A 23,450-nucleotide genomic window follows, 5' to 3' on the forward strand; every position below is an offset into this window, starting at 1 on the left:
CTGTACCCTTGGGCAAGTTACTTAACCCAGAACTGCCTCGGTAAATATCCAGCTGTATAAATGGATAACATTTAAAAACTGTAATCTATGTAAGTGGCTCTGAATAACATCATCTTCTAAATGCCAATAATGTAATATAAATGTAATTTATCCCTGCAATGAATGTGAAAACACTGATTATCTATACTGTACCTGTATGTATTTTAGATATCTGAACAGTAACTTACACAGGGTTCTCCACCCTCTTTTTAAAATGGAAATGAATGTGCTTGTCTGACATGAGCTTAAAGCTTCTGTTTTTTATTTTTTAAGAGCTATAAGGTTATTGCCCCTTCTCTCTTGCGATTGGTCCATTGTCAGGGCTCCACACCATTGGAGAGTGCATGCAGCCTTCTTCTTTGAACTCCACTCATTACAATCACCTCATCCATCCAACAAAACAGAAAATGCCAGAGAGTTAAAAAGTTCCTTTCCTTTCTTTTTCAGAGATGAGCAATTTGTGGAAGAAGCCAGGCACTGTGTCCCTCTCTGTCCCTTAAAGACAGAGTTTCCCAGTCGTCAGATCAAAGTGCTGACTGCAGCGCAGACCTCACCTGTCCCTGATCCGGCAGAAGAGTCCGGCAGCACCCGGCTTTTAGGACTGCCGTGCGCATTAGTGAGGAGAGTCTCTGGGAGGCGCTGCACGCCGGGCTCCAGCACTGACATCACATCTGCGCTTTTCACACAGAGGTGTTAAAAGCAGCCGGCCGAGACATGTCTCACTGGATTCAGTTTGTTGCGTAAACTGGAGCCGGGACGCTGCTGCTGGAGATTTATAGGGAAGCACGACAGAGTAAAAATCACACAACAGGCCTCTCAGCTCATCAGAGCTCCCCGTTTGCCTGTAATCAAATGACTTCATCACATCGTAAAGTTTGGTCATACACAATCCAAGAGTTTCTAAATACCATACCGACTGTTGAACCGACTGTTTTCCCAACAGTATGAAATTAACTTTTAATTATCACTTGTGTCTTCTTCTTCTGTTCACAGAGTTGAACTTGAAATAGTTTCCACAGCACATCCTCTCAATCCCTCTCAAAATTCTAAATGCTCCAATCAAATCCCGTGAGCCTCTTTTTGTTTTGGCCAGACTGGATATGGGAGCTGGATTGTGCTGAGAGAATGAGACTCCCAAACCTCTTACCCTGAGATTAGTCAAAGAACACAAACCAGAAATCCCATAATGTCAGATTCAAGCACATGTGTATACACACACACGCACGTGCACATGTGCGCGCACACACACACACAGGCACACATGTACACACACGCGCACGTGCGCGCACACACACACACACGTACTGCTGCCCTGCTCCTTACAGCTACACCACACTGCTGCCCTGCTCCTTACCTCTACACCACACTGCTGCTCCTTACCTCTACACCACACTGCTGCTCCTTACCTCTACACCACACTGCTGCTCCTTACCTCTACACCACCCTGCTGCTCCTTACCGCTACACCACACTGCTGCTCCTTACCGCTACACCACACTGCTGCTCCTTACCTCTACACCACCCTGCTGCTCCTTACCGCTACACCACACTGCTGCTCCTTACCGCTACACCACACTGCTGCCCTGCTCCTTACCGCTACACCACACTGCTGCTCCTTACCGCTACACCACACTGCTGCTCCAGAGCCTCTTTTGCAATCTTTTTAGTCACTGATACATGAAAACATGAATTAGAGTTGCAATAACAGACAGATCTATTAATGGACTGATTGATCTGACAACGTATGTAAAAAATCAAATGGGAATATCTTCAAACAGTGTGGACGAACATAATTAAAGGTTTCAGGCCAAACAAATCTTCCAGCTGAACTCTACATGAATCAATTCTTGGAAACAGATCTTTTTTTTTTTCCAGATAACCATTAAGGCTTGAGACAGACTGACATCTCTCTCGAGTGCTGTGTCTTTCCTTCAGTGGATCTAGGAAATGGTTTTATTCCTAAGTTGCAGAGATACAAAGGAGCATATACACAGCCATCAGCCTCAGTTAAAGCCTCGGAGACTACAAGGATCACAAAACTACAGGAAAGGAGAGACCGAAGGGGGAAGAGTATGTGTGTGTGGAAAGCAGAGAAAGAGAACAGATGGAAAGAGATAGAGAGAGGAGGAAGTGACACAACCTAAAAGCACACAACGGACTGTCGAGTCTCATCCTCCTCCACCATGCAAATACAGCTCCAGACGACAGCGCCTGGGAGAGCACTACCTTCACCATGTCCCTGTGCTACCAAGCAATTACCCAAAAAGCACCTAAACATGGATCATGTTATCATGCTCACTGTGAGGAAAGGTGTTTTCTCTTTGCAGTTTGGAGGGGCTGTTAGTGAATGAGTGTTTCATTCCTGAGGGCAGACAGATCGGGCTGGAATTTCATCGTTTTCTCTACAGAACATGCCTCTGTTGTTTCACTGCCCGCTGCATCTGACCAATCAGAGCTGTTCGTTACCATGTAAAAGAGCTACATCACACTCCTCCAGGAGGGCTTCTGGGTGTGGGACTGGACCAACTGCATTTCCACACAAGGCTTCAGTGACAGGATGCGGTGATGTGGTGCAGCAGTCTGGAACAGAAGGTCATGGGGTCCAACCCTGAGTGGTGATCGCAGCAGCGTGGCATAGTGGCACTGCTGCTCTACCCTTAGTCAGGGTACTTACCCCAGAATTGCCCCCAGGGTGGGGGGTTGACACTGCAATCTGTGACCAATAACACCCGTCACCACACGTCACCACGTCTTCCTCCCTTCTGCAAGGATCTGCCGGGTGTCTCCATGGAAACCATGCCATTTTAATGAAAGGCAGGAATTCAGGGGCAATTTAACGTAATGAAACAGAGGGCATGAGGTGAAGTCTTTACACAGCTTTACTCACAGACATGACAAGGAGGGTGCGTCTACGAGTTCTTTTCACCATTTATTTATAGGAGTTCTATAATACAAAAATGTGGTCACACACACACACACACACACACACACACATAAACACTTTAGATGATTTTGTTCATCTTTCCCAGTGAGGACGCGTTGCCTAAAAAGACAGAGGCACACACCTTCCTTCATGCCTCTGTCTGGTTCGCGGAGCTGGGGGCCGCTCTCTGACTTCAGGCCGTTCCCATCGCCGTGGTGACGCTGCCCCGTGCAGTGTGGCCGGCTCACAGCACATCGTCTGCACCGCCGGCCTGCTGCCCCGTGCAGTGTGGCCGGCTCACAGCACATCGTCTGCACCGCCGGCCTGCTGCCCCGTGCAGTGTGGCCTGCTCACAGCACATCGTCTGCACCGCCGGCCTGCTGCCCCGTGCAGTGCGGCCTGCTCACAGCACATCGTCTGCACCGCCGGCCTGCTGCCCCGTGCAGTGCGGCCGGCTCACAGCACATCGTCTGCACCGCCGGCCTGCCGCAGTGAAGGCTATTCCCCTGCCTCTAACTTACATTATGGTAAAACAGTGCCCCCTGCAGGCTGTGTGGAGACATGGCCATGTGACTGCCAGATGAGACCCAACATGCTTGGTGTATGAAATGACAACAGCCTGCATTTTGATGAACTTCACAGCCTTTTCTCTATGTTATTACCAAACACAAACAGGGATGATTTAACTTAACATCAAATAAATTTCAATGAGAGCTCTCAGTGTGTTTAACCAGAGGCAGAAGCACAGTCTGCCCTCATCCCTCCCTTTTAACAGACCTGGATGATGATGGGGATATACAAATAATCTTATAAATAAATAAGACAAATAAATAAGCCTCATTTGTGAAAGCAGCATGGAGTAACCCAGCACCTTCGCAGCTAAACTGTCTCAGCACAAACAAGGAATCTGTTTAGATACAAAGATAACTCAATCCTCTGAGTTTCCATTACATTTACAATCTTATGTAATTCAAAATGAAGAAAATACAGGTATCGATCTTTATCCAGCTAATTTCAAGATGAGAAGCGTCAGCTATCTAGCTACTTGGAATAAGTACTGGCATGTTAAAAAGGTTATATAAATGACTAACGAACAAACAAAAGTAATCCAGGTTTATAAAAATTGCAAACACCAGCTAGTTAACACCACTCAATTGCTTTGTTTTACTCCTCAGTAAGCTAGCTAACAGGTGTGTGCTAACATGGCCATATTCAGGTTTACCTTCTCACATTTGGTAGATGACTTTATGCAGAGCAACTTACGAGGCGTACAGATTCAGATGTTTAATCAGTTACACAGCTTATGAGACACTGGCCCCAAAAATCGATCAACTATGCAACAGCTATCTAGCTGCAAAATGTTTCCGAATTAGCAAGCAAGCTACGGTTCTCTGGAGATGGTTTAGTCAGCTAGTTACTGCCTGACTCCAGTAGAGGTAAGTGCTGGCCACAGCTATTCACAGTGCTAAAGATGCTGTGCATTACACAAAAGGGAATGATTAAAAAATTAACACTGGAAAATAAGCGTTGATCAAAAACAAGCTGGACTGTAATACTGTTCCAGGCATTTCCTCTGGCAGTCAGACACGAGAAACAGAGTGTGAGAGTTTGTGGCTCCCCCTCTGCAGCCAGCAGCTGCACATGAGCACAATCACACCACAGGGGGCGCTGTGTTCTCCAGTTCCCAGAATTCATTGCAGATCCCATGGGACATTTTCCTGATGCTATTCCTTTTCCTGAAAAGCAGGAGGAGGTCTTTACTTTACAGTGTAGCGATGTGAGGGTACAGTTTCTGTCTCTCCTTCCTCCATGGTTGTGTGCGTATCTGAGACAAAAACAGCAGTCACAGCTCAGGGAAGAAGACACCCAGATGGCCTCTGCCTCGTCCATCACGCCGTCACACCTGGATCAGACACACGGGAGTCATGGGGTCTCCGAGCTCTATGGAAGTCTGTCTACAGCGGATAGCAGTCGGTTTCCAGATACTGTCAATCTCACTGCAGAGGGTGGAGTCAGTACGGCTCTGGGGGTGGAGTCAGGGCAGTGCTGGGGGTGGGGTCGGTGCGGCTCAGGGTGCCTCTGTGGGTGGAGTCAGGGTGATGTTGGGGGTGGGGTCAGTGCTGCCTTGGGGGTGGGGTCAGGGTGATGCCAGGGGTGGGGTCAGTGCTGCCTTGGGGGTGGGGTCAGGGTGATGCCAGGGGTGGGGTCAGTGCTGCCCTGGGGGTGGGGTCAGGGTGATGCTGGGGGTGGAGTCAGTGCTGCCCTGGGGGTGGGGTCAGAGTGATGCTGGGGGTGGGGTCAGTGCTGCCTTGGGGGTGGGGTCAGGGTGATGCTGGGGGTGGAGTCAGAACCGCTCAGGTAACAGCACATCGGTCCTGGTGTGTCATTCTCTGTTCTTCGTCTCCTCGTGTGTTCCGCAGCCAATAAACAGTGCTCATCATCCGCCACTGTCTTTCCTGTGTTGCTGTGAGACGTACGTGTGCCCGCTGTGTAACACTGTTTTCAGCCAGACATACGCATGGCCTCTGCGGTGGTCTCTTGTGTCTGAACTCCAGAGAAACAGGGAGAGGGAGGGAGAGAGAGAGAGTGGGGGAGAGAGAGGGAGAGAGAGAGAGAGAGAGAGAGAGAGGGAGAGAGAGAGAAAGAGGGAGAGAGAGAAAGAGAGAGGGAGAAACGGGGAGAGAGATGGAGACGGGGAGAGAGGGAGAGGAAGAGGGAGAGGGAGAGAGAGAGGGGGTGACTAGCTTTCCACCCTGCAGGAGTCAGGGACAGGAGTGTCAGCAGGCGTGATGGTGAGGTTGGAGGTCGGAGGTCACAGTCATGTCATGATGATGATGCCAAAGTACTTGCGCAGCTGCTCCAGGAAGATGAAGGTCAGCACAGTGTGGGGGACCAGGCGGATCCCAGCCGGAACAAGGCCCTGCAATGGCAGCACTGACTTTAGCATGAGCCGCACTGTAATGAGTATGCTGTGGATGGCAGTGGTCATGTTTGTAACAGCAGAACTGTGGTAATACTGTAGTTATACAGCTATAATATTGCTGTAATTACCTTATAGAAGGCCATGGGCCCCAGTTTGGCAGTGTCAGTCAGGCAGTGAATTACCCCCTGAAACACAGAGAGACACTGGAGTGCTGTCCTTCAGAGACAGAGGCAGAGACTGCACAGGGTGTGAGGGAATGAACAGACAGAGAGACAGAGAGGGATAGATGGACAAAGGATGGAGAGAAATAAGGACCAGTGAAAAAGATGGATGGAAGGAGAGGGGAAATAGAGAGAAGATGAGAAGGAAAGATGGAATGAGACTCCCAAACTGAGAGACTTCAGCTTCCCAAACTTCTTACCCTGAGATTGGTCAAAGAACAGAAGCCAGAAATCCCATAATGTCAGATTCAAGCACATGTGTGTGCACCCACACACACACACACACACACACACACACTCAGAGTCCCTATCTTACCCCATACTCCCCTTTAGAGTTCATCAGCCTGGTCTTCATGACGTCCAGAGGCTGACAGAGGAAGGTAGCACAGCCTCCCTGATGAGAGAGAGAGGGAGAGAGAGTAACATCCCAAACGTTCATTGAATCCTGGCCCTGATGCAGTAACAGTACTCACCGCGATGAAGCTGGCCAGGAAGTGGGTGAGGATGTTGTCAGACATAACCCCAGTGCCCATGACCAGCTGCTTAGCCTGATCATAGCAGGAGAGCTGCATAGATACAGACACAGGGCAGAGTGACAGGGATTACAACATGACCGTCAAAGAGCCTGTAAAATCTCCCAGCATGCCTCTCACTCCCAGCATGCTCCACCTCCTCACCTGTCCCACGGTGACCAGCGCCCCTCTGCTGGAGGCCATAGTGGCTCCAGAGAAGAGCTTCCTCAGTCCCTCTGTGGAGACACACAGACGCCACCTCACTGTGTGTGCCAGCCTAACACACACACACACACACTCACACGCACGCGCACGCACATACACACACACGCACATACACACACACACACACACACACACACGCACACACACACGCACACACGCACACACGCACATACACATACTCACACGCACACACGCACACACACACACACACGCACACGCACATACACACACACACACACACACACACACGCACACACACGCACACACGCACACACACACACACGCACATACACATACTCACACGCACACACACACACATACACACACTCACAAACACACACTCACACGCACATACACACACGAACATACACACACGCACACACACAGACACACACAGACACATACTCACACGCACACACACACGCACATACACACACACACACACACGAACATACACACACACACACACAGACACACACAGACACACTCTCTCACACACACACACACGCACACACAGACACGCACATACACACACTCACACACACACACAAACACCTCATCTAGCTACATCTCCGTAAACATTGCAGTTATTTTTCCCTCAAGTCCAAACACCCCAGTGTGACGTATTCTGTCTTACCTTCTCTCCAAACACGGAACATTCCATCCAGAGCATGGGCATAGCTGTCAGACAGGCAGACGGACAGCCATTACAGCACCAGGAGTGAGAGTGTGTGTGCGTGTGCATGCATGCGCGTGTGGGATGTGTGTGTGCGTGTGTGTTCGTAGGATGAGTACGTGTGTGTATGCATTTGTGTGCGTATGTGTGTGTTTGCAATGACATCACATGCTATCAGGACTTCTGCACACCCCAATCTCCAGTAGGGGGCATCAGTGCAGTCCAGGGCCACAGGCCCTCTCCACCACTCAAGACAAACGATAAACGCACTCACTTCCTCCTGAGCTCGGGCGGCAGCTTCACGTCGTTCTGCATCCTGGGGGAGAGAGAGGCGACATTCAGAGCACCCCGAGTACCGGCCACACCTCCGTCAGTCAGGAGAGGCGGCATTCAGAGCACCCCGAGTACCGGCCACACCTCCGTCAGTCAGGAAAAGCCGTGTGTGGCCGGAGCATCTGTGCGCTAGTGTGCTTGGCGTGTTTTCTCACCTGACATTCACCATGTCTGCTGGAGTCCCAATAAATCCACCGGTAAACCCTGCCGAGAGAGAGCTCATGTTCACACTCACACCCACACCCACACACACATGCAAGGGCTATGTGGGTTGGCGGGGCTAAGCAGGGATCAGTACCTCCAAATGCGCCCAGTAAGACCTTCTGGTAGAATGGCATGGGGCCCTGACCCGTGCCTCCCATCATGTCCCGGACTGTCTCATAGATGGCAAAGCGGGTCAGAGAGTATGACATCTACAGGGAGAGAGAGGGAGAGAGAGAGGGAGAGGGAGAGAGGGAGAGAGGGAGAGAGGGAGAGAGACAGGGAGAGGGAGAGGGAGAGGGAGAGAGACAGGGAGAGAGAGGGAGAGGGAGAGGAAGAGGGAGAGGGAGAGGGAGAGAGAGAGAGAGAGAGAGAGAGAGAGAGAGGGGGGGAGAGGGACAGGGAGAGAGAGAGAGAGAGGGAGAGGGAGCGGGAGAGGGACAGGAAGAGGGAGAGGGACAGGGAGAGAGAGGGAATGGGAGAGGGAGAGGGAGAGGGACAGGTAGAGGGAGAGGGAGAGGGAGAGGGAGAGGGAGAGAGAGGGAGAGGGAGAGGGAGAGAGAGAGAGAGAGAGAGAGAGGGAGAGGGACAGGGAGAGAGAGAGAGAGAGGGAGAGGGAGCGGGAGAGGGAGAGGGAGAGGGACAGGGACAGGGAGAGGGATGTGTACGTGGGTATACGTGTATATGCACGTTTGTGTGTGTAGCTGAGCGCTTCTGTGGCTGTGTGTGTGCAGGGGATGTTACAGTGTTCCCAGTTCCCAGTGTGTGAGTGTGATGTATAAGCTCTGTGTGGAGGGTGTGCATACACTGACCTGCCTGCAGAGGGAGGCACTGAGCCCACTGTACAGAGCCAGGACCCCTTCCCTCTGCACCACATGCACCATCATACCCATCATCCTCATCCTCACTTCCTGCTGTGTCTGCAGGTGCACCTGCAATGGACATCTTCATCATCATCATCATCATCACCATCATCACCATCTTCATCATCATCATCATCATCACCATCATCACCATCATCACCATCATCATCATCATCAATAACACAGAATTAAATTATCCAGCACATAAACAGTGGAAATTAGCATCATCTTCATCACAAACTACCCCAAACATGTCATCAAACCTATGTGCAGCAGTGTGCTGTAGTGGTAAAGAGCAGGGCTTGTAACTGAGAGGTTGCTGGTTCCATTCTCCATGGGGGCTAAATGGATAAAACTGTATCCTATGTAAGTGGCTCTGGACAAGAATGTCTGCTAAATGACAATAATGTAAGGTATGTGTGCGCCAGGCTTGGCACAAAACATCATACAGTATCTTAAAAAACAATAAATATGTAGACATCGGGATATAAGGAGACAACCGGGGGTGCACTGAGGTCTGTGTGGGGGTGCACTGAGGTCCGTGTGGGGGTGCACTGAGGTCCGTGTGGGGGTGCAACGCACCCCTAAGCACTCCCACCGCGCTGGCCCCTGTGTGCACTGTGTCACAGGAATCCGAGCTGATACTGCACGGGCTGAGATTCATTAACGATGACCACAGAAAGATGCAGATTCCTCTACAGTGCCCTGTCAAACACTCAGAAGACGCAGGTCAGGGGTGTGTGGAGTGCGGTGAGAGAAAGGGAGATGGTGAGAGCAATAACTGAGACCTGGGGAAGGTCTGCTGTAAAACAGTCAAGGTTTCCCTAAGAGAAACCCTGCAGCTTCAAAGAGAAGCGGAGTGACCTCTCAGAAGCGTCAGCTTCATCCCTGCCGATGGAAACAACATCAACACTTTTAGAGCCTTTAGTTCTGGTTCTTCTTCATTACTAACGCTCTTATTAGCGCTGGAATTGTTGGTGGTGGCAGTGTTGCCGTTCATGCTCTGCAACGTCTCTCTAGCTGCTCTGACATCCCTCTCTCTGTAAGACGGTAATAAAATTCTGCATGGGCTCATAACGGTTTCCAACACCTTTATTCGAGAATCGGTACCTCCGAAGCAGCCCCCATTCACTTCGCACGGGGAGGCGCGGGCAAAGCCCGGCTGAACGATTACTGCCGCTGGGTGACTGAACTGAAATTTCTGTAGCGCCATGTGGCCTCGATTTGGAAGCGTGATCTAACTTTTTCGCTCACAGATGACAGCTGTGGGGAAAAAACGACTTTTTTTTATTTCGACAGAGTGGTTTAGATAAACGACCCGAACCTTCCCTTGGGTCTGTATGTTGGCACGGTTGAGATATATAGTAGTCGTGCCTCTGACGGGCCCTACTGTACAACTTAACCCTCGGCGTGTCCTGGACGCTGCTTGGGGTGTCAGCGGCCCTGCTGCCAGCTGTCCCGTCTGCGCCAGAATAGGGACTCGGGCACCAACCACACACACAGCCGTCCGGCTGGACTCGCTCACCTTGATCAGGTCCAGCGGGTGCGTGCAACAGGCAGCGCCGCACGAAGCGACGCCGCCGAAATACCAGCGGGACACCTTCCTCGCTTCCATGCCGTCCGATGGCTGGCTTCGCAGTCCGCTGCGGCCGGGAGATGCAGCAATGTGGGCTCGTCTGCGCCTGACTGACAGCTCCGGTTTGGGCAGGGACACAGGCGCAGGAGACTAGCGCGCTCCGCCGCTTCTGATTAATAACGTCCCTTACTCAATCTCCGCACCTGCTGGCGGCTGGTAGCTAAAGTTGCTGGGTGACTTCAGGCTGAGTAAATGCATTTCATAGAGAAGGCATGAAAGGGACCGTGAAGTGGGAGCGACGCAAGGGGACCGAAACACGTGTAACCATGGACAACTGCTGCCCGAAAGTTTGAGAGAATTCCGGAACTGCCACCTGGAACTTCGCCACGATTCAAAAGACAAGGCGACGGTCATTCACGTTCAGCATTGTGTCACCCAGCTTCCCCTGACTCCTCACGGTTCTGGGCGGCTTTCCATCTGCCGTGCAGCGGTGTCAGCCGCGTGGTTTCTTAAAGGGCCACGTGCGCCTGCACAACACGGGGCAGCTGGGGGCGCGAGACGCTGCAGCTTTAAGAAAAGAATGTCCATTTTCACCAAGTGAAACACACCCGGCCCGGGCCAGCAGCGCTGGGTCACCCATGTGATGAGCGGGTAAATACTAAGAACGTGATACATTCGGAAAAATGCCTATGGGCAAACTCGAATTTCTGTGATGGGAGGGGAAAGAACATTGAAAGGAACACGGAGGAACAAAGCATTTTAAAATTATAATCATAATGACGCACTAATTTCATTACCTTTAAAGTCAGATAACATTATTAATTGCATTTACGGTAAAAACAAACAAATAATCAATAAGTAAACAAATCAGTAAAGCTCGTGCGGCAGAGGGCGTTGCGGTCACTCGGGGCGCGTGAGAATCTCCTTGTCCTTCCAGCTCGTGCCAAGGCTGGGCGCAGCTGGCTGCAGGGAGCGTGCGTACGTGACGGACTTAAAAATAGAGCCTTGCTTTCCCAGCGCCGCCGCTCGTCTTAAGATGAGTGGTTAGGAAATCGCTGGGCGCGCAACTATGCGAGGTGCAGCTTCCGTTAACCAAGCACCAAGGCCTGAAATGCCGCTGTCGGGAGATCACGCACCGTGCTTCGACAGTTCGAAGAATCTCTCTTACCGGGAGCACGACTACTCTCACAGACACGGACTGCAAAGCCCCCTGTCTCCCCATCGGAAAAAGAGGTTACGAAAAGCACATCCAATCTGAAAGTACGAGTTTATGCTCAACTTATTTCACGATGATGTCAGGGCAGAAAGACTGCAGAAGACGGTGGGAAAGAAAAAAATGTGGCTCTTGACAGGACAGAGATACAGAACTTCCATATACAAACTGGGATACAAACATTCAGACACAAATCTTAAATTTGCTTTTGTGCCAAAGATAATGTTTAACTACATTTACATCCATTTAGGCCGCCATCTTGGGCAGTACTTTTAAAACACCTGTCAACTTACAAAAAAAAGTACTGTCTCTATATATACATACACACATATATTATAGATATATATATAGAGAGAGAGACAGATAAAGAGAGTTTGCTGTATGTCCACGTGTGCATACATATAGCCCTTACATCCTGTATTGGATTGCTGCAGCTTCAGGATATGGTGTCAGAGCAGGTGCAATCCTCACCCGTCAGTACACTCTCTGCCAATTCTCTTTCAGGGGCTGCTGTCTGCCACACAGAGAAAGCCCAGCATACGCGAAACCTAGAGTGCTGGAGTGACCCCCTACACCAGGCACAAGCCCGCTTTCTGCACACACACACACACACACACACACAGACTCAGGCAGCTGGCATAGGCCCTCGGTGCAGGGACATGGAGTGTGTAAACAGATCACCACTATAACGCCCACTGTTTTATGCAAATGCACATGACAGTCTGGAGTAGCGGTTAGAGAACTACACCAGGTCAGTAAAATGCAGCTTCACCTCCCACTGGGCCACAAACGATACTTTACAAGAATGGCTTCAGTGAATATCCAGCATGATGATAATTGCAATGTAGCATAGTGGATAAGGAGCAGGACTCGTAACCAAAAGGTTGATGGTTCGATTCCTCACAGGTGCACTGCTGTCGTACCCTTGGGTAAGGTACTTAACTCACAACTGCCTAAGTAAATATCCAGCTTTATACATGGATAACATTGTAAAAAACCTGTCATTTGTGTAAGTCGCTCTAGATAAGAGCATCTGCTAAATGCCTGTAATGCAACGTAATGAAAACCTTATCTGCAGCCGAACAAAGACAGCCAAACACTCTCACCCTGAATCCTCCCATCCACAGGGTGGCGCTAAGCAATGCAGAGAGAATCTCTGCTCAGCGACAGCCTGGGGGGACTGAGGTAGAGAGCTCAGACCCAGCTCCTCAGACTGCAGTGCTTTGAGATGACCTGCTCATCTGAAAAAGCCAAAAATATCTGGAGAGACTTTGCATCACCTGTAAAGTTTACACCTGGGACTTGTTCTTGGTCATTTTAAAATATCAAAGGTGTTCCCCAACCCTCCGTTTCTCCGTCTCCCCCGAGCAGAGTCTCCTGTTACCACCTCCCTCACAGGGACATGGCCACCTGCCTCGATCGCATTTCACTCGCCATGAAACTTTGATCTACTTCCCCAGGTACTTGGCGTTCAGAACGGGGCAGCGCTGACAGCGGAAATCTCCACACACTGCCAGACAACTGCACGTGCTGGGGCCTGTGAGGGCATGCAGTTAACCAGAGTGTGTGTGTAACAGGAGTACGTCACGCCGGTGGGAGCACACCAGGGCCGGCTGCATACCTCACAAGGAGACGACAGCAGTGAGGTGGGAGTAGAGACAAAGACAAGAAAGACCAAAGTTTGAGTCCCATTAAAATGCTTTGTATTGTTTTTTAATACAAAAAGTCCCTCCCACACCCCTTTACTGTTCCTCCAGTCATTTGCACCCGAGAGCTGCAAGCACACAGAGGGGTGAGGTTTAGCACCCCACCCCCCCCCGTCCGTCATCCCAGTGCCTCGGTTACCTTACACTCCAGCATTGACACCAGTCAACCTACACACTGTAGTGTTGTCTTTCGCCACCTAGTGGATCCTTTAGGTACTGGTCAGAGAGGAGCATTGCCCACACAGCATGAAACAGTCAACAGTCCTGCCACACACCTTCATACATACACACACACAAGTAGGCACACACACACACACACACACCCAATCTCTTAAAGCTGAGCTCATCCCAGAACCCTCTTCATGGCTAATCCACCAAAGAATGAGAGACCGCACTCCTTTGTCCACTTTTAATTCCACCCTTCACTATCTGCTGTCCATGGGTTTGCCACAGCGCCCCCTTGTGTTATAGCACAAACTTATCGGATTGCAGACTGTGACAAACATCCGCCTGTCTGTCAGGCGGACAGAGGGGCGCTGACAGAGAATCACATCATCAATCTGACGTGTGGGCGGAGACAGAGCGGTCAGGCTCACGGCCCGTTGGGTTTAGTTCGGGTAACTCCCACTCGTCCAGAGACCAGGAGAGTAAGTTCTGTGCACAGAGGCAATTTTATAGTCTTTCACCCATCACTGTCCAACAGACAAAAAAATAAAAAAACAACGGAAGGGGTAAGCGAAGGCAGGAGTGAGCGGGCGGACCAGGGCGTGGCTCTAGTCCAGCACCACAGTGCCCCCTGCTGCCTCCAGCGCTGCCTTCAGCTTCTCTGCCTCTTCTTTAGACACATTCGCCCGGATCTCCTGCGGCAGAGACTCCACCAGCTTCTTAGCCTGAGGGAGAGAGAGAGAGAGAGAGGGAGGGGGGGAAGGAGAAAGAGTGGGCGAAAGAGAGAGAGAGAAAGAGAGAGAGAGAGTAGAGAGGAGTGTCAGTGCTGGCTGCAGAATGTCCCCTCTTATACCAGACCTTACATCACAAGCTGTCCTCCCGTCATCGGATCAATCCGGAGCCGTGCAGGGGTAACGCATCGGCAGCCGTGGCTGTGCCGTCTCTGCTGGGGTACGAGCGCTCACGTTCTCCGAGCATGCAGGGAAGGAGGACGGTACAGATACAATGACAGGAGGGAAGGGGGAAACGGCAGCAGACACAGCTTACCGCAGCACATGGAGATGCTTAACGCACACCTTCATGACAGCCCCCACAGAAACAAGCAGATACACACAGACACGCACACACGCACACACACACACACATACACAATCACGTTGCCTACCTGCACGAGGTTTAAGCCCTGCATGCAGTTCTTCACCTCCTTGATCAGTTTGACTTTCTCAGCCGCTTTCAGCTCTGTGAGTTTCACTGTGAAATGGGTCTTCTCTTTCTTTGCTGGAGCCACCTCTTCCTCCGCCGCCTGAATACACACACACACACACGGGTCAAGACAGAGATGTTACACAAACACACACAAAGGTTAGGAGAGAGATATTACACGTGTGCGCGCACACACGCACGCACGCACGCACGCACGCACGCACACACACACACACACACACACACACACACACAGTCTCACAGCCCTGACCTGGGCTGCTGGGGCTGCCGACAAAGCCACGGTCCCCGCTGGCACCACCCCCACATCCTGAATATTCAGAGTTTTCTGAGGAAACAGAACACATCGGCAGCCATGAGCCTTCACTGCATCATTCCATCCAAGGTCAAAGGTCAACAGACCAGCAACACATCAAAGTCAAAAAGCTATTAATAACTGCTTCCTTTCCTTGACAACAGGGCATTCCAGGAATTCAAGGAACAGATATACTTTTGTGCGTGTGTGCATGAGAACATGTTCTTGGCGATGTCTCAGGAAATGCTGCAAATCGCATTCCCCTAGTGTCTTAATGCAGTACCAGGTTTTGAACCAATGCCCCAGTATACTGAAATCTGACTAGATTTGGAACTGATAACCTAGCATACTGATACAAGATTAGGTTTGGAACTGGGATCACTATCCTTGGTGTATTCGAGTAAGAACAGGTTTGAAACAGTAGCTCCTAGCATTTTAAAATAAGAACAGTTTAGAAGTTTAGAGTTTAGAAGCAATGTCCTAATGTACTTAAATATGAACAGGTTTGGAACCTATGACAGCAGAGATATTGGGCGTGGCCAGCGTACCTTCAGCAGCTCGTTGAGGTCAGACACCTCCAGCAGAGTGAGGTTAGCGATTTCGTTGACCAGCTGCTGGATTTTGGGGGAGTACTGTTTGGGGGCTCCGTCCAGGGGTGGGGCAGGAATGGCGTCAGACTGGCAGGCTGAACCGGTGTGGAATGTCCTGAGGGTGCAGAGGGCTGGCATGCGGAGCTCCTGCCTGTGTGACGACAACCTCTACAGTCACCTCTTCATCATCACCACCATCATCACCACCACCACTACCACCACCACCATCATCATCACCACCACCACCACTACCACCACCGTCATCATCATCATCATCATCACCGCCACCATCATCATCACCACCACCACTACCACCACCGTCATCATCATCATCACCGCCACCATCATCATCATCATCACCACTACCACCATCATCATCATCATCATCATCATCATCATCACCACCACCACCATCATCATCATCCTCCTCCTCCTCCTCCTCCTCATCGAGCAGGTCAGAAGTCAGGGGTACTGGTTTACTCTCCTCTGCCTGGGTCAGAACCCCACACCCCCCCCCTTGCGAAGTCAAGGTTAAAATGACGCCATTCCCTGGGGTGACCGACACTCTGTACAAACTCGCGTCAGACAGCACCAGCACCGCGTGGGTGCACACACACGCACAGGGGGGCACGTCTTTATCTCACTTCCTCTTTAATGCACGTTCTGTAAGCTAAAGCCACACGTCTCTCCAGAACGTTTTACCTGCACAGAGCACTACAGCCCGACACACCGACCGCCAGCAGGGCTTACACTTCACCGTGTAACACAGAGCTGCTCTCCGCCTGCTCCCAGAACAGCAAACCGCTGTGAGAAGGTGAACTCCACCCCTTATAAAACAGCACACGGAGCAGAGGCAATCTGGGTCTTTTAGTACCGTGCACCTGTTACCCACTGAGGGGTGTTATAGAGTGGCTAGGAAGGCCACACCTCCTGCACCTGCAGACAGCAGAATGGATCAGGAATCATACACTGATGTGCTTTGTCGCCCCCACATTATCCAGGGTTCATTCAGGTGACGTCATACGCTCACCCTTACCAAACTCACTCTTCACCTGCTACAGTCCATGCAAGGGGAGACTCCGCATGGACCACACTGAGCTTGATAGTTTCCCCAGATAGGTCTGCTAACGACTGCAGTACAGACTGAAGTCTTTGTCTGAGTGCTTTCTTTCTTTTCTCATTCACAGGCAAAGTGCTGCCCAACACAAATAGCGAACGTTCGTGTCGTTTGTCCAAGGGGTGACCAGCATTAGGGGTTTCATAATGAACGTTAATCTAACGGACAAGGCAGCTTTCCGCTCTTGCTGGTTTTCTTTGAATACACCGGCAGCAGGTTGCTTGAAGTGTTTTCCCCTCTAGTTTGTCTACAGTTGGTTGTGCGAAACGCATCTGACCTTGGGTGGGGTACCGACACATCGCTGACACCGTGCAGCAGCGAGGTGAGATTCACGGAGTTCCCCTGCCATCCTATACGGCTCTCACCGTCCGCAATGAGCACAGCGCTCCGACCAGTCACATCACCGAAACGAGTCCCATCCAGCTCGCTAGCCAGCTAATAAGCTATTACTATTCCTTACCATTAGCTAGCTAGCTAGCCAACTAACGACCAAGAATGCTAGCGAGATATTGACTTACTTGTACAAGTTCAACACCTCGTTTCCAAACCTGACTGCAAGGAATGGCGGTTCTACATGAGTTTCTGTAAAGGTGTAATTCACTGCTGCGTATGCATGCTAAACGAAGTGCCCTTGAGTGTGTTCATCACAGCCCGTTTACACAAGGCGAGCGCCGGCGTTCCCCCGGTTATATCACACGCTCCCCGCCGCACGTTACCGGTGCGTCCGCCCCGCCGCCCGCAGCGCGGTCCGGATGCACAGTCTGCTGCAGTTCATGTCCGCCGTGTGCTGGCTTCGCCCCGGCTGCTTCTGCCGTCCGGATCGATCACCCGAACGTCTCTGAGTCCCCCCCAAATCCGTCAGAATCCAACGCACATGGCGTCCTCCCCAGGTTTTTTCCTGACCTACCCATAATGCCCTGCGCTTCCTGAAGAATGTTTGTGGGCACTTCAAAATGCAACTTTATTAACAACGTACAACAATGGGTGGCTGTGCGAAAGCAGTCACCGTGTAAAACTTTACACATTTCTGCTGAAGATTATTCTTATTGTTGTGTTGTTGCAGTATTTTTTTGAACAACAATAACATTTGAAATAAATATCTTTCAGCTCCCCATCTGGATCAGTGCTGTTAAAAATTGCGGTTTTTTTTCTTGTTACCGCCTTTACTCTGGCACTCATTGCGCTGAAGATGGATATTGTTAGTTGCCCTATACCCTAGCTCAGGGGTGGCCAACCCTCTCCTGGAGAGCCACTTGACCTGCATGTTTTAGATCAGTGTTTCTTAACCTTCTCCTGGAGGACCCCCTGCCCTACGTGTTTTTGATCGCTCCCTGCTCCAACACAGCTGATTCAAATGATCAGTTTGTTATTCAGCAGCTTCAGGAGTTCATAAGGCGTTGATCATTTGAATCAGCTGTGTTGGAGCAGGGAGAGATCTAAAACATGCAGGGCAGGGGGGCCTCCAGGAGAGGGTTGGCCACCCCTGCCCTAGCTAGTACTGCGTCCTCAAACAGACTTTGCTCTCAGATGAGAACTACTGTCTCGTTGTGGAACTGTACACATCCTGTCCCCGTACTGTCGCTATATTTAATGTATGCACTTTTGTACGTCGCTTTGGATAAAAGCGTCTGCTAAATAAATAAATGTAAATGTAAATACATTTCAACAGTATTACGTGACCTGTATCCTCCAAACAGCGGCCAGATAAAACTTTAGTGTATACACGATTCTTGGGATTTGGTTTCATGGGGGGCCACTTTATTCAATGACAAAAAAAGTGAATGTAAACGGACTGTACAAACACGGAAACAGATGCATGTGTCCCTTGTTAATCTGTAGAGCAACTGGTCTACTTAACTCCTACCGAGAAACCGGCAAAGCTTGCACTAGCTGGCCTGAAGTTCAGTCGTTCACGTCTGTGTGTGTGAGTGCAAGAGAGAGATGCATCCCATTACCCTGCAATTGCGACTTAAGACATTGGCCGTCGACAGGAGCATAGCGAAGGGGAGGAGTGTTTGGGAATCCTCTTACTTAGATAATCTCCGGCACCATCTGCCGAAACCCGTCCGATCTGACGTTTCCAATACGTTTCTCTGGAGCATTGCGGGTATCTCGGCAGAGGAAAGCGCACTGCCGGTTAACCCAGACAGCGCGTTCGCAGGTGGCGCAATCAATAAAACCGCTGCGTCCCAGGTAGGTCATCCTCAGCACCACCGAGAGCCGCATGTGAAGAGGACTGCGCATTTGCGGAGGGCAGAGATGCTGATCTCACCGGTGGCAGAACGGAACCAGGATGGGCTGCTGTCGGTGCTGTGGGAGCAGCTCGAGGATCAGTCGCAGCGCGAGCTCTTCGCGCTCGAGCTGGGCTCTGGCACCGGGCAGCACGTGGTGCACTTTGCACAGGACCTCCCTTTCGTCACCTGGCAACCGTCGGACATCAAAGAGGAGTTCAGGGACAGGTAAGCGTGTTGGTACCTTAACAGGTCGCTCACCGTTGCGACCCCGTCCGAAGAATTCTTATTCCTTTGCATTTTTTTCTTGCATTGAAGAAGTGTGAGGAACGTTGGAAGTCTGTTTAAATGTTTCGTAACCTAATATATTTGGCACAGTGGCACAAAGTTGCATCAACTTTCTGACTGTAATTTTAACCCTGCGCGCAAGTGATAATTTCCTTCTTGACATGTTAAAGTTATCAGCATTGATAATAACGAAGAGAAAATAAAAAAGGGTAATGTGGCAGTTTATAGCACCAGGTCATTCTTCAGGGGAGAAGAATCACGGAAATTACTTAATGATGACGATGATGATGATGATGACGATGCTGTTCTCCGCAGTATTCGCTCGTACATTGTGGCAACGAAGGTAAAGACCGTGTTGGAGCCGGTGCATCTGGACGCAGGCGAGCCATGGGAGAAATGGGCGGGGCTCCCGAAGAGCTCCTGTGATGTCATCCTGGCGATCAACATGCTCCACTACTGTTCTTTCAGCACCATCGAGGTACAGCAGATACTGAAACGGCCGCACAGCGCAGAGCCAGTGTAACAGTGCGGTACAGAGCCAGGCAGATCATCGTCTCTCTTCCTCATGGAAGAGAGACAATGACGTGTTAATCATACAGGATGTCTGGAAGTATAAGTACTGTGTGTGTGTGTGTGTGTCCCAGATGGATTTTGTGTGTGTGTGTGTGTGTGTGTGTGTGTGTGGTCGCTGATGGAGTGTTTAAAGTTTTGTGTCTGTGTCTGTTCTTATAGGGTGTGTTTAAAGGGTCTGGACAGGTCCTGAGGAAGGATGGCTTCCTGATGACATATGGGGTGAGTCTGGGGGGGCAGGAAGAGCGGGTGTTGGTGGAGATGTAGAAAAACATTTCAGAACAGTTTAAAAAGACCAACATCGATGTTTTCAGATGCTGAGATGAATGGCTCATCTTCCGCATCTATGAACCAGCAGGCAAACCTGGATTTACCTGGTTGTGTTCAGGCCCTGTTCAGTGACAGTGCGGTCCTCTCTTCCCTAGCCCTACGCTGTCAACGGCATCATCACTCCCAGCAGCAATGAGGAGCTGGACCAATCTCTGCGGGAGAAGTGAGCACAGCGTTATCAGATATCTGCCGTTATCCCATGTCTGTATAACCCGACTCTCTGAAACCAGAAGATATCAGAATAAAAGAATCAGTTCCCACTGGCTCAGAAGCAGCTGGCTGTTCAATGTTCCTGGAAAAATCTGACAACCATGAATGAAACTCATACAAATCCACTGACTCAGGATCAGTTGAGCTGAGAGTTTGTAAACAGCAGTGCTGGAGGAGCTCTCAGCCAGTGAACTACAAACAATGGAGGCACAGAACTAGAATGTCACTTTATTTGCTGACAATAAAGCTACAGGTGATAATAATTTGTAAAACCTTGTGTTAGGATACATGCTGATCAGAAAGTAATAAAGTTGGAAAGCTTGCATTAGGAAAAAAAAGGGTTCAAGGCAATTAGCAGTTTGAGGCTCAGTTCCCTGCCCCATTGACCAGATACCAAGGTAATGAGGACTGGAGCAGTTAGCAGTGTCACCTTGTTCTGCAGGAACCCCGAGTGGGGCTTGCCGGATGTGGACGTCCTGAGGCAGCTGGCGTTTGGGAACGGGATGCGTCTGGAGAGGATGGTGAGTGTAGCAAAGATCTGGGGTGCTGGAGTCTGCATCTGAAGGTCATTGGTTTGAGTCCCAGGTACCTGACCTGAGTCGCTCTGGTGAAATCCCAGATGTTTTGGGTTCTGTGATGGCACTTTCAGTCAGCGCTGCACTGCAGTGCTGAAAAGTGGCTGTAACATGAGTCATGCCTGTTCCGTCATCACTGTGCATTGGGGTCAAGCACAGCTCAGCAGTTTCGTAAATTTATGACAAATATAGTTAAATACTGTTGGTATTAAAATCAAAACTGTTATCCGTGTCAGTAATGGAGATAAAATATTACACCTTCCCATTTTAAATGAATGACAAATTAATTTTAATGTGCAAAAATGAAATTCTAGAGCTCAGTAGCACTCATGAGTTTCAGCAGATGTCCAGGTGGGACATCCTGATCAGCTGCAAAGCTGGATTTGATCCCGCAGCTCTCAGGCCATGGGTTTAAAGCAGGAGGTGCATATACTCACGCCAGTGGTTGTCGAGGAACGGCCTGTCCCTGCAGAGCGGCCGGGTCGTCACGGACACGGCCCTACCGGTTGAACTGCAAGGCCGGCCGGCTTTACCTTTCAGGTGGAGATGCCGGAGAGCAATAAATGCCTGATCTTCAGGAAGCTCTGATGCCACAGCGTTCCCGGGAACACAGCCCACCGGTTCCACGTCCCCTCACACCTCCACCGGCCAGGACAACCCAGAGTGCCCCCTGCTGTCCACTGATGTTCCTCGTCAATGTGTAGCAGCCGAGCATAGTGGAAAGGAGCAGGGCCCCCTAACCGTAAGGTTGTTAGTTCGACTCCCTGCTGGGGCACTGCTGCTGTACCCTTGACTAAGGTACTTAACCCAGAATTACCTAAGCAGGTATCCAACAGTATAAATGGATAACATGTAAAAACTGTAACCTTTGTAAGTGACTCTGTATAACAGCATATGCTAAAAGACAGTAATGTAATGTAATGTGACATCGTCGCATATTCTACACTTAGTAATCACTGAAAACATCCTTCAGTAAATCTCCAGCTGTAACAATGGGTAACATGTAAAAGCAGTAAGTTATGCAAGTCTCTCTGAATAAGTACACAAACTAGGCACCTAATGTAATGCAACTTAAAATTCATTCAGTTTAGACTGGACTTTTTAATACTGTAAACTGCTAGTAAGTGTGTGAACAAAATGCACTATAGTGACACCTTACATCTTAATGACATGTCAGAGGATACTACTTTGAATAAACTGTGGTGGGAACTACAAAGTGGCTGTCTGTTTCACCATCTTTGATTCTTCACAGGGCAAAGTAGATTCCCTTACTGGTGACTTGGTTCTTTAGGGTTAGGGTTATAACAAACACCCTCCCAACAATAGACAATGGACAATAGAAGAACAAGATATTTATTAAATATAATCTTAAAATTACATTTTTTTAAGTCAGATCAGTATAATGGAACAAAAAAAAGAAAAAAATTCACAGATGATATGACCAGGTTACAGAGGTGACCAGCAGGGTGGGTTGTGTACATGTGGGTTACATGTCCATACTGAGCCACCTCCATCTTGTCCAGCCATAAATATGCGTGCACGCCCTGGGCAGCTTCAGGGCTCTCCACCAGCTGCAGATCTGCGCATACCTGTGTATGCCTGCACAGCCGGCAGAGCGGCAGCACCAGAGGAGCAGACCCGAGGCGACACACTCAGTTAGTGTCACTCAGTGGTGCTGACGCTGTAGTGTCACTGTGATTTCCCTGCCTCTCAGAGACGACACTGACGCTGTAGTGTCACTGCGTTTCCCTGCCTCTCAGAGATGACACTGACGCTGTAGTGTCACTGCGTTTCCCTGCCTCTCAGAGACGACACTGACGCTGTAGTGTAACTGCGTTTCCCTGCCTCTCAGAGACGACACTGACGCTGTAGTGTCACTGTTTCCCTGCCTCTCAGAGACGACACTGACGCTGTAGTGTCACTGTTTCCCTGCCTCTCAGAGATGACACTGACGCTGTAGTGTGACACAGAACTTTCCCCCAACTCTGGTCCTGGACTGCTGGGGATCCTTCTGGTTTTTACTCTTCCCGAGCTCTTAAATCGCTCCAGGCAGGTGCGTTACAGGAACGCAGGAGGCCGTGTGCAGCTGGTGAAATCCCGGCGTCCCAGGTACATGGTTCCCTCACTGTCAGTAAGCTCTGTGGAATGATACCATCACAGGCTCGGCTGGAAAACACCCCAGAAACATCTCCAGCAGTCCACCTCCACTCTGCAGCTTCACTGAAAAACACTTTAGCAAGGTACTGTGGGTAAATTCACACCTGCACCAAAGAGAGACTGACAGCCTCCTTCCCTGTTAGCTCAAAAGGCACTGCTGTCTTCACCGCAGTGCTGTTCTCTCCAGCCAACAGCGGCTGCCCCCTCCCTCACCAGAATAATCCTCCTCATATATACAGCCATGTGTGGTGGAAAACTACGAGGAAATGTGAGGACTCAGATTCCCTGTTG

The 23,450-nt window shown here is 50.2% G+C and overlaps 3 protein-coding genes across 3 annotated transcripts; 1 reads left to right on the forward strand and 2 right to left on the reverse strand.

Annotated features, from left to right (window-relative positions):
• Positions 1-5,659: 5,659 nt before the first annotated feature.
• Positions 5,660-15,153, reverse strand: LOC118794451 (solute carrier family 25 member 10). The gene is made up of 12 exons (XM_036552704.1): positions 15,140-15,153; positions 10,441-10,519; positions 8,865-8,984; positions 8,150-8,264; positions 8,007-8,055; positions 7,793-7,834; positions 7,480-7,523; positions 6,783-6,853; positions 6,579-6,671; positions 6,422-6,499; positions 6,013-6,069; positions 5,660-5,881 (listed from the first exon to the last, which is right to left on the reverse strand). Exons 1-12 carry the CDS (start codon positions 15,151-15,153, stop codon positions 5,780-5,782), a joined length of 864 nt encoding a protein of 287 aa, XP_036408597.1. The 3' UTR covers positions 5,660-5,779.
• mrpl12 (mitochondrial ribosomal protein L12) lies at positions 13,396-17,701 on the reverse strand. The gene is made up of 5 exons (XM_036552705.1): positions 17,515-17,701; positions 15,640-15,832; positions 15,050-15,124; positions 14,741-14,878; positions 13,396-14,300 (listed from the first exon to the last, which is right to left on the reverse strand). The coding sequence occupies exons 1-5, from the start codon at positions 17,571-17,573 to the stop codon at positions 14,184-14,186; spliced, it is 582 nt and encodes a 193-aa protein (XP_036408598.1). The 5' UTR covers positions 17,574-17,701; the 3' UTR covers positions 13,396-14,183.
• A 1,356-nt stretch (positions 17,702-19,057) lies between these two features.
• zgc:103625 (methyltransferase-like 26 B) lies at positions 19,058-21,646 on the forward strand. The gene is made up of 6 exons (XM_036552034.1): positions 19,058-19,257; positions 19,633-19,795; positions 20,050-20,109; positions 20,313-20,380; positions 20,870-20,948; positions 21,543-21,646. The coding sequence occupies exons 1-6, from the start codon at positions 19,058-19,060 to the stop codon at positions 21,588-21,590; spliced, it is 618 nt and encodes a 205-aa protein (XP_036407927.1). The 3' UTR covers positions 21,591-21,646.
• The last annotated feature ends 1,804 nt before the right edge of the window (positions 21,647-23,450 follow it).

This window comes from Megalops cyprinoides, chromosome 19, assembly GCF_013368585.1.
Source record: "Megalops cyprinoides isolate fMegCyp1 chromosome 19, fMegCyp1.pri, whole genome shotgun sequence".
In the NCBI taxonomy this organism is placed as follows: Eukaryota; Metazoa; Chordata; class Actinopteri; order Elopiformes; family Megalopidae; genus Megalops; species Megalops cyprinoides.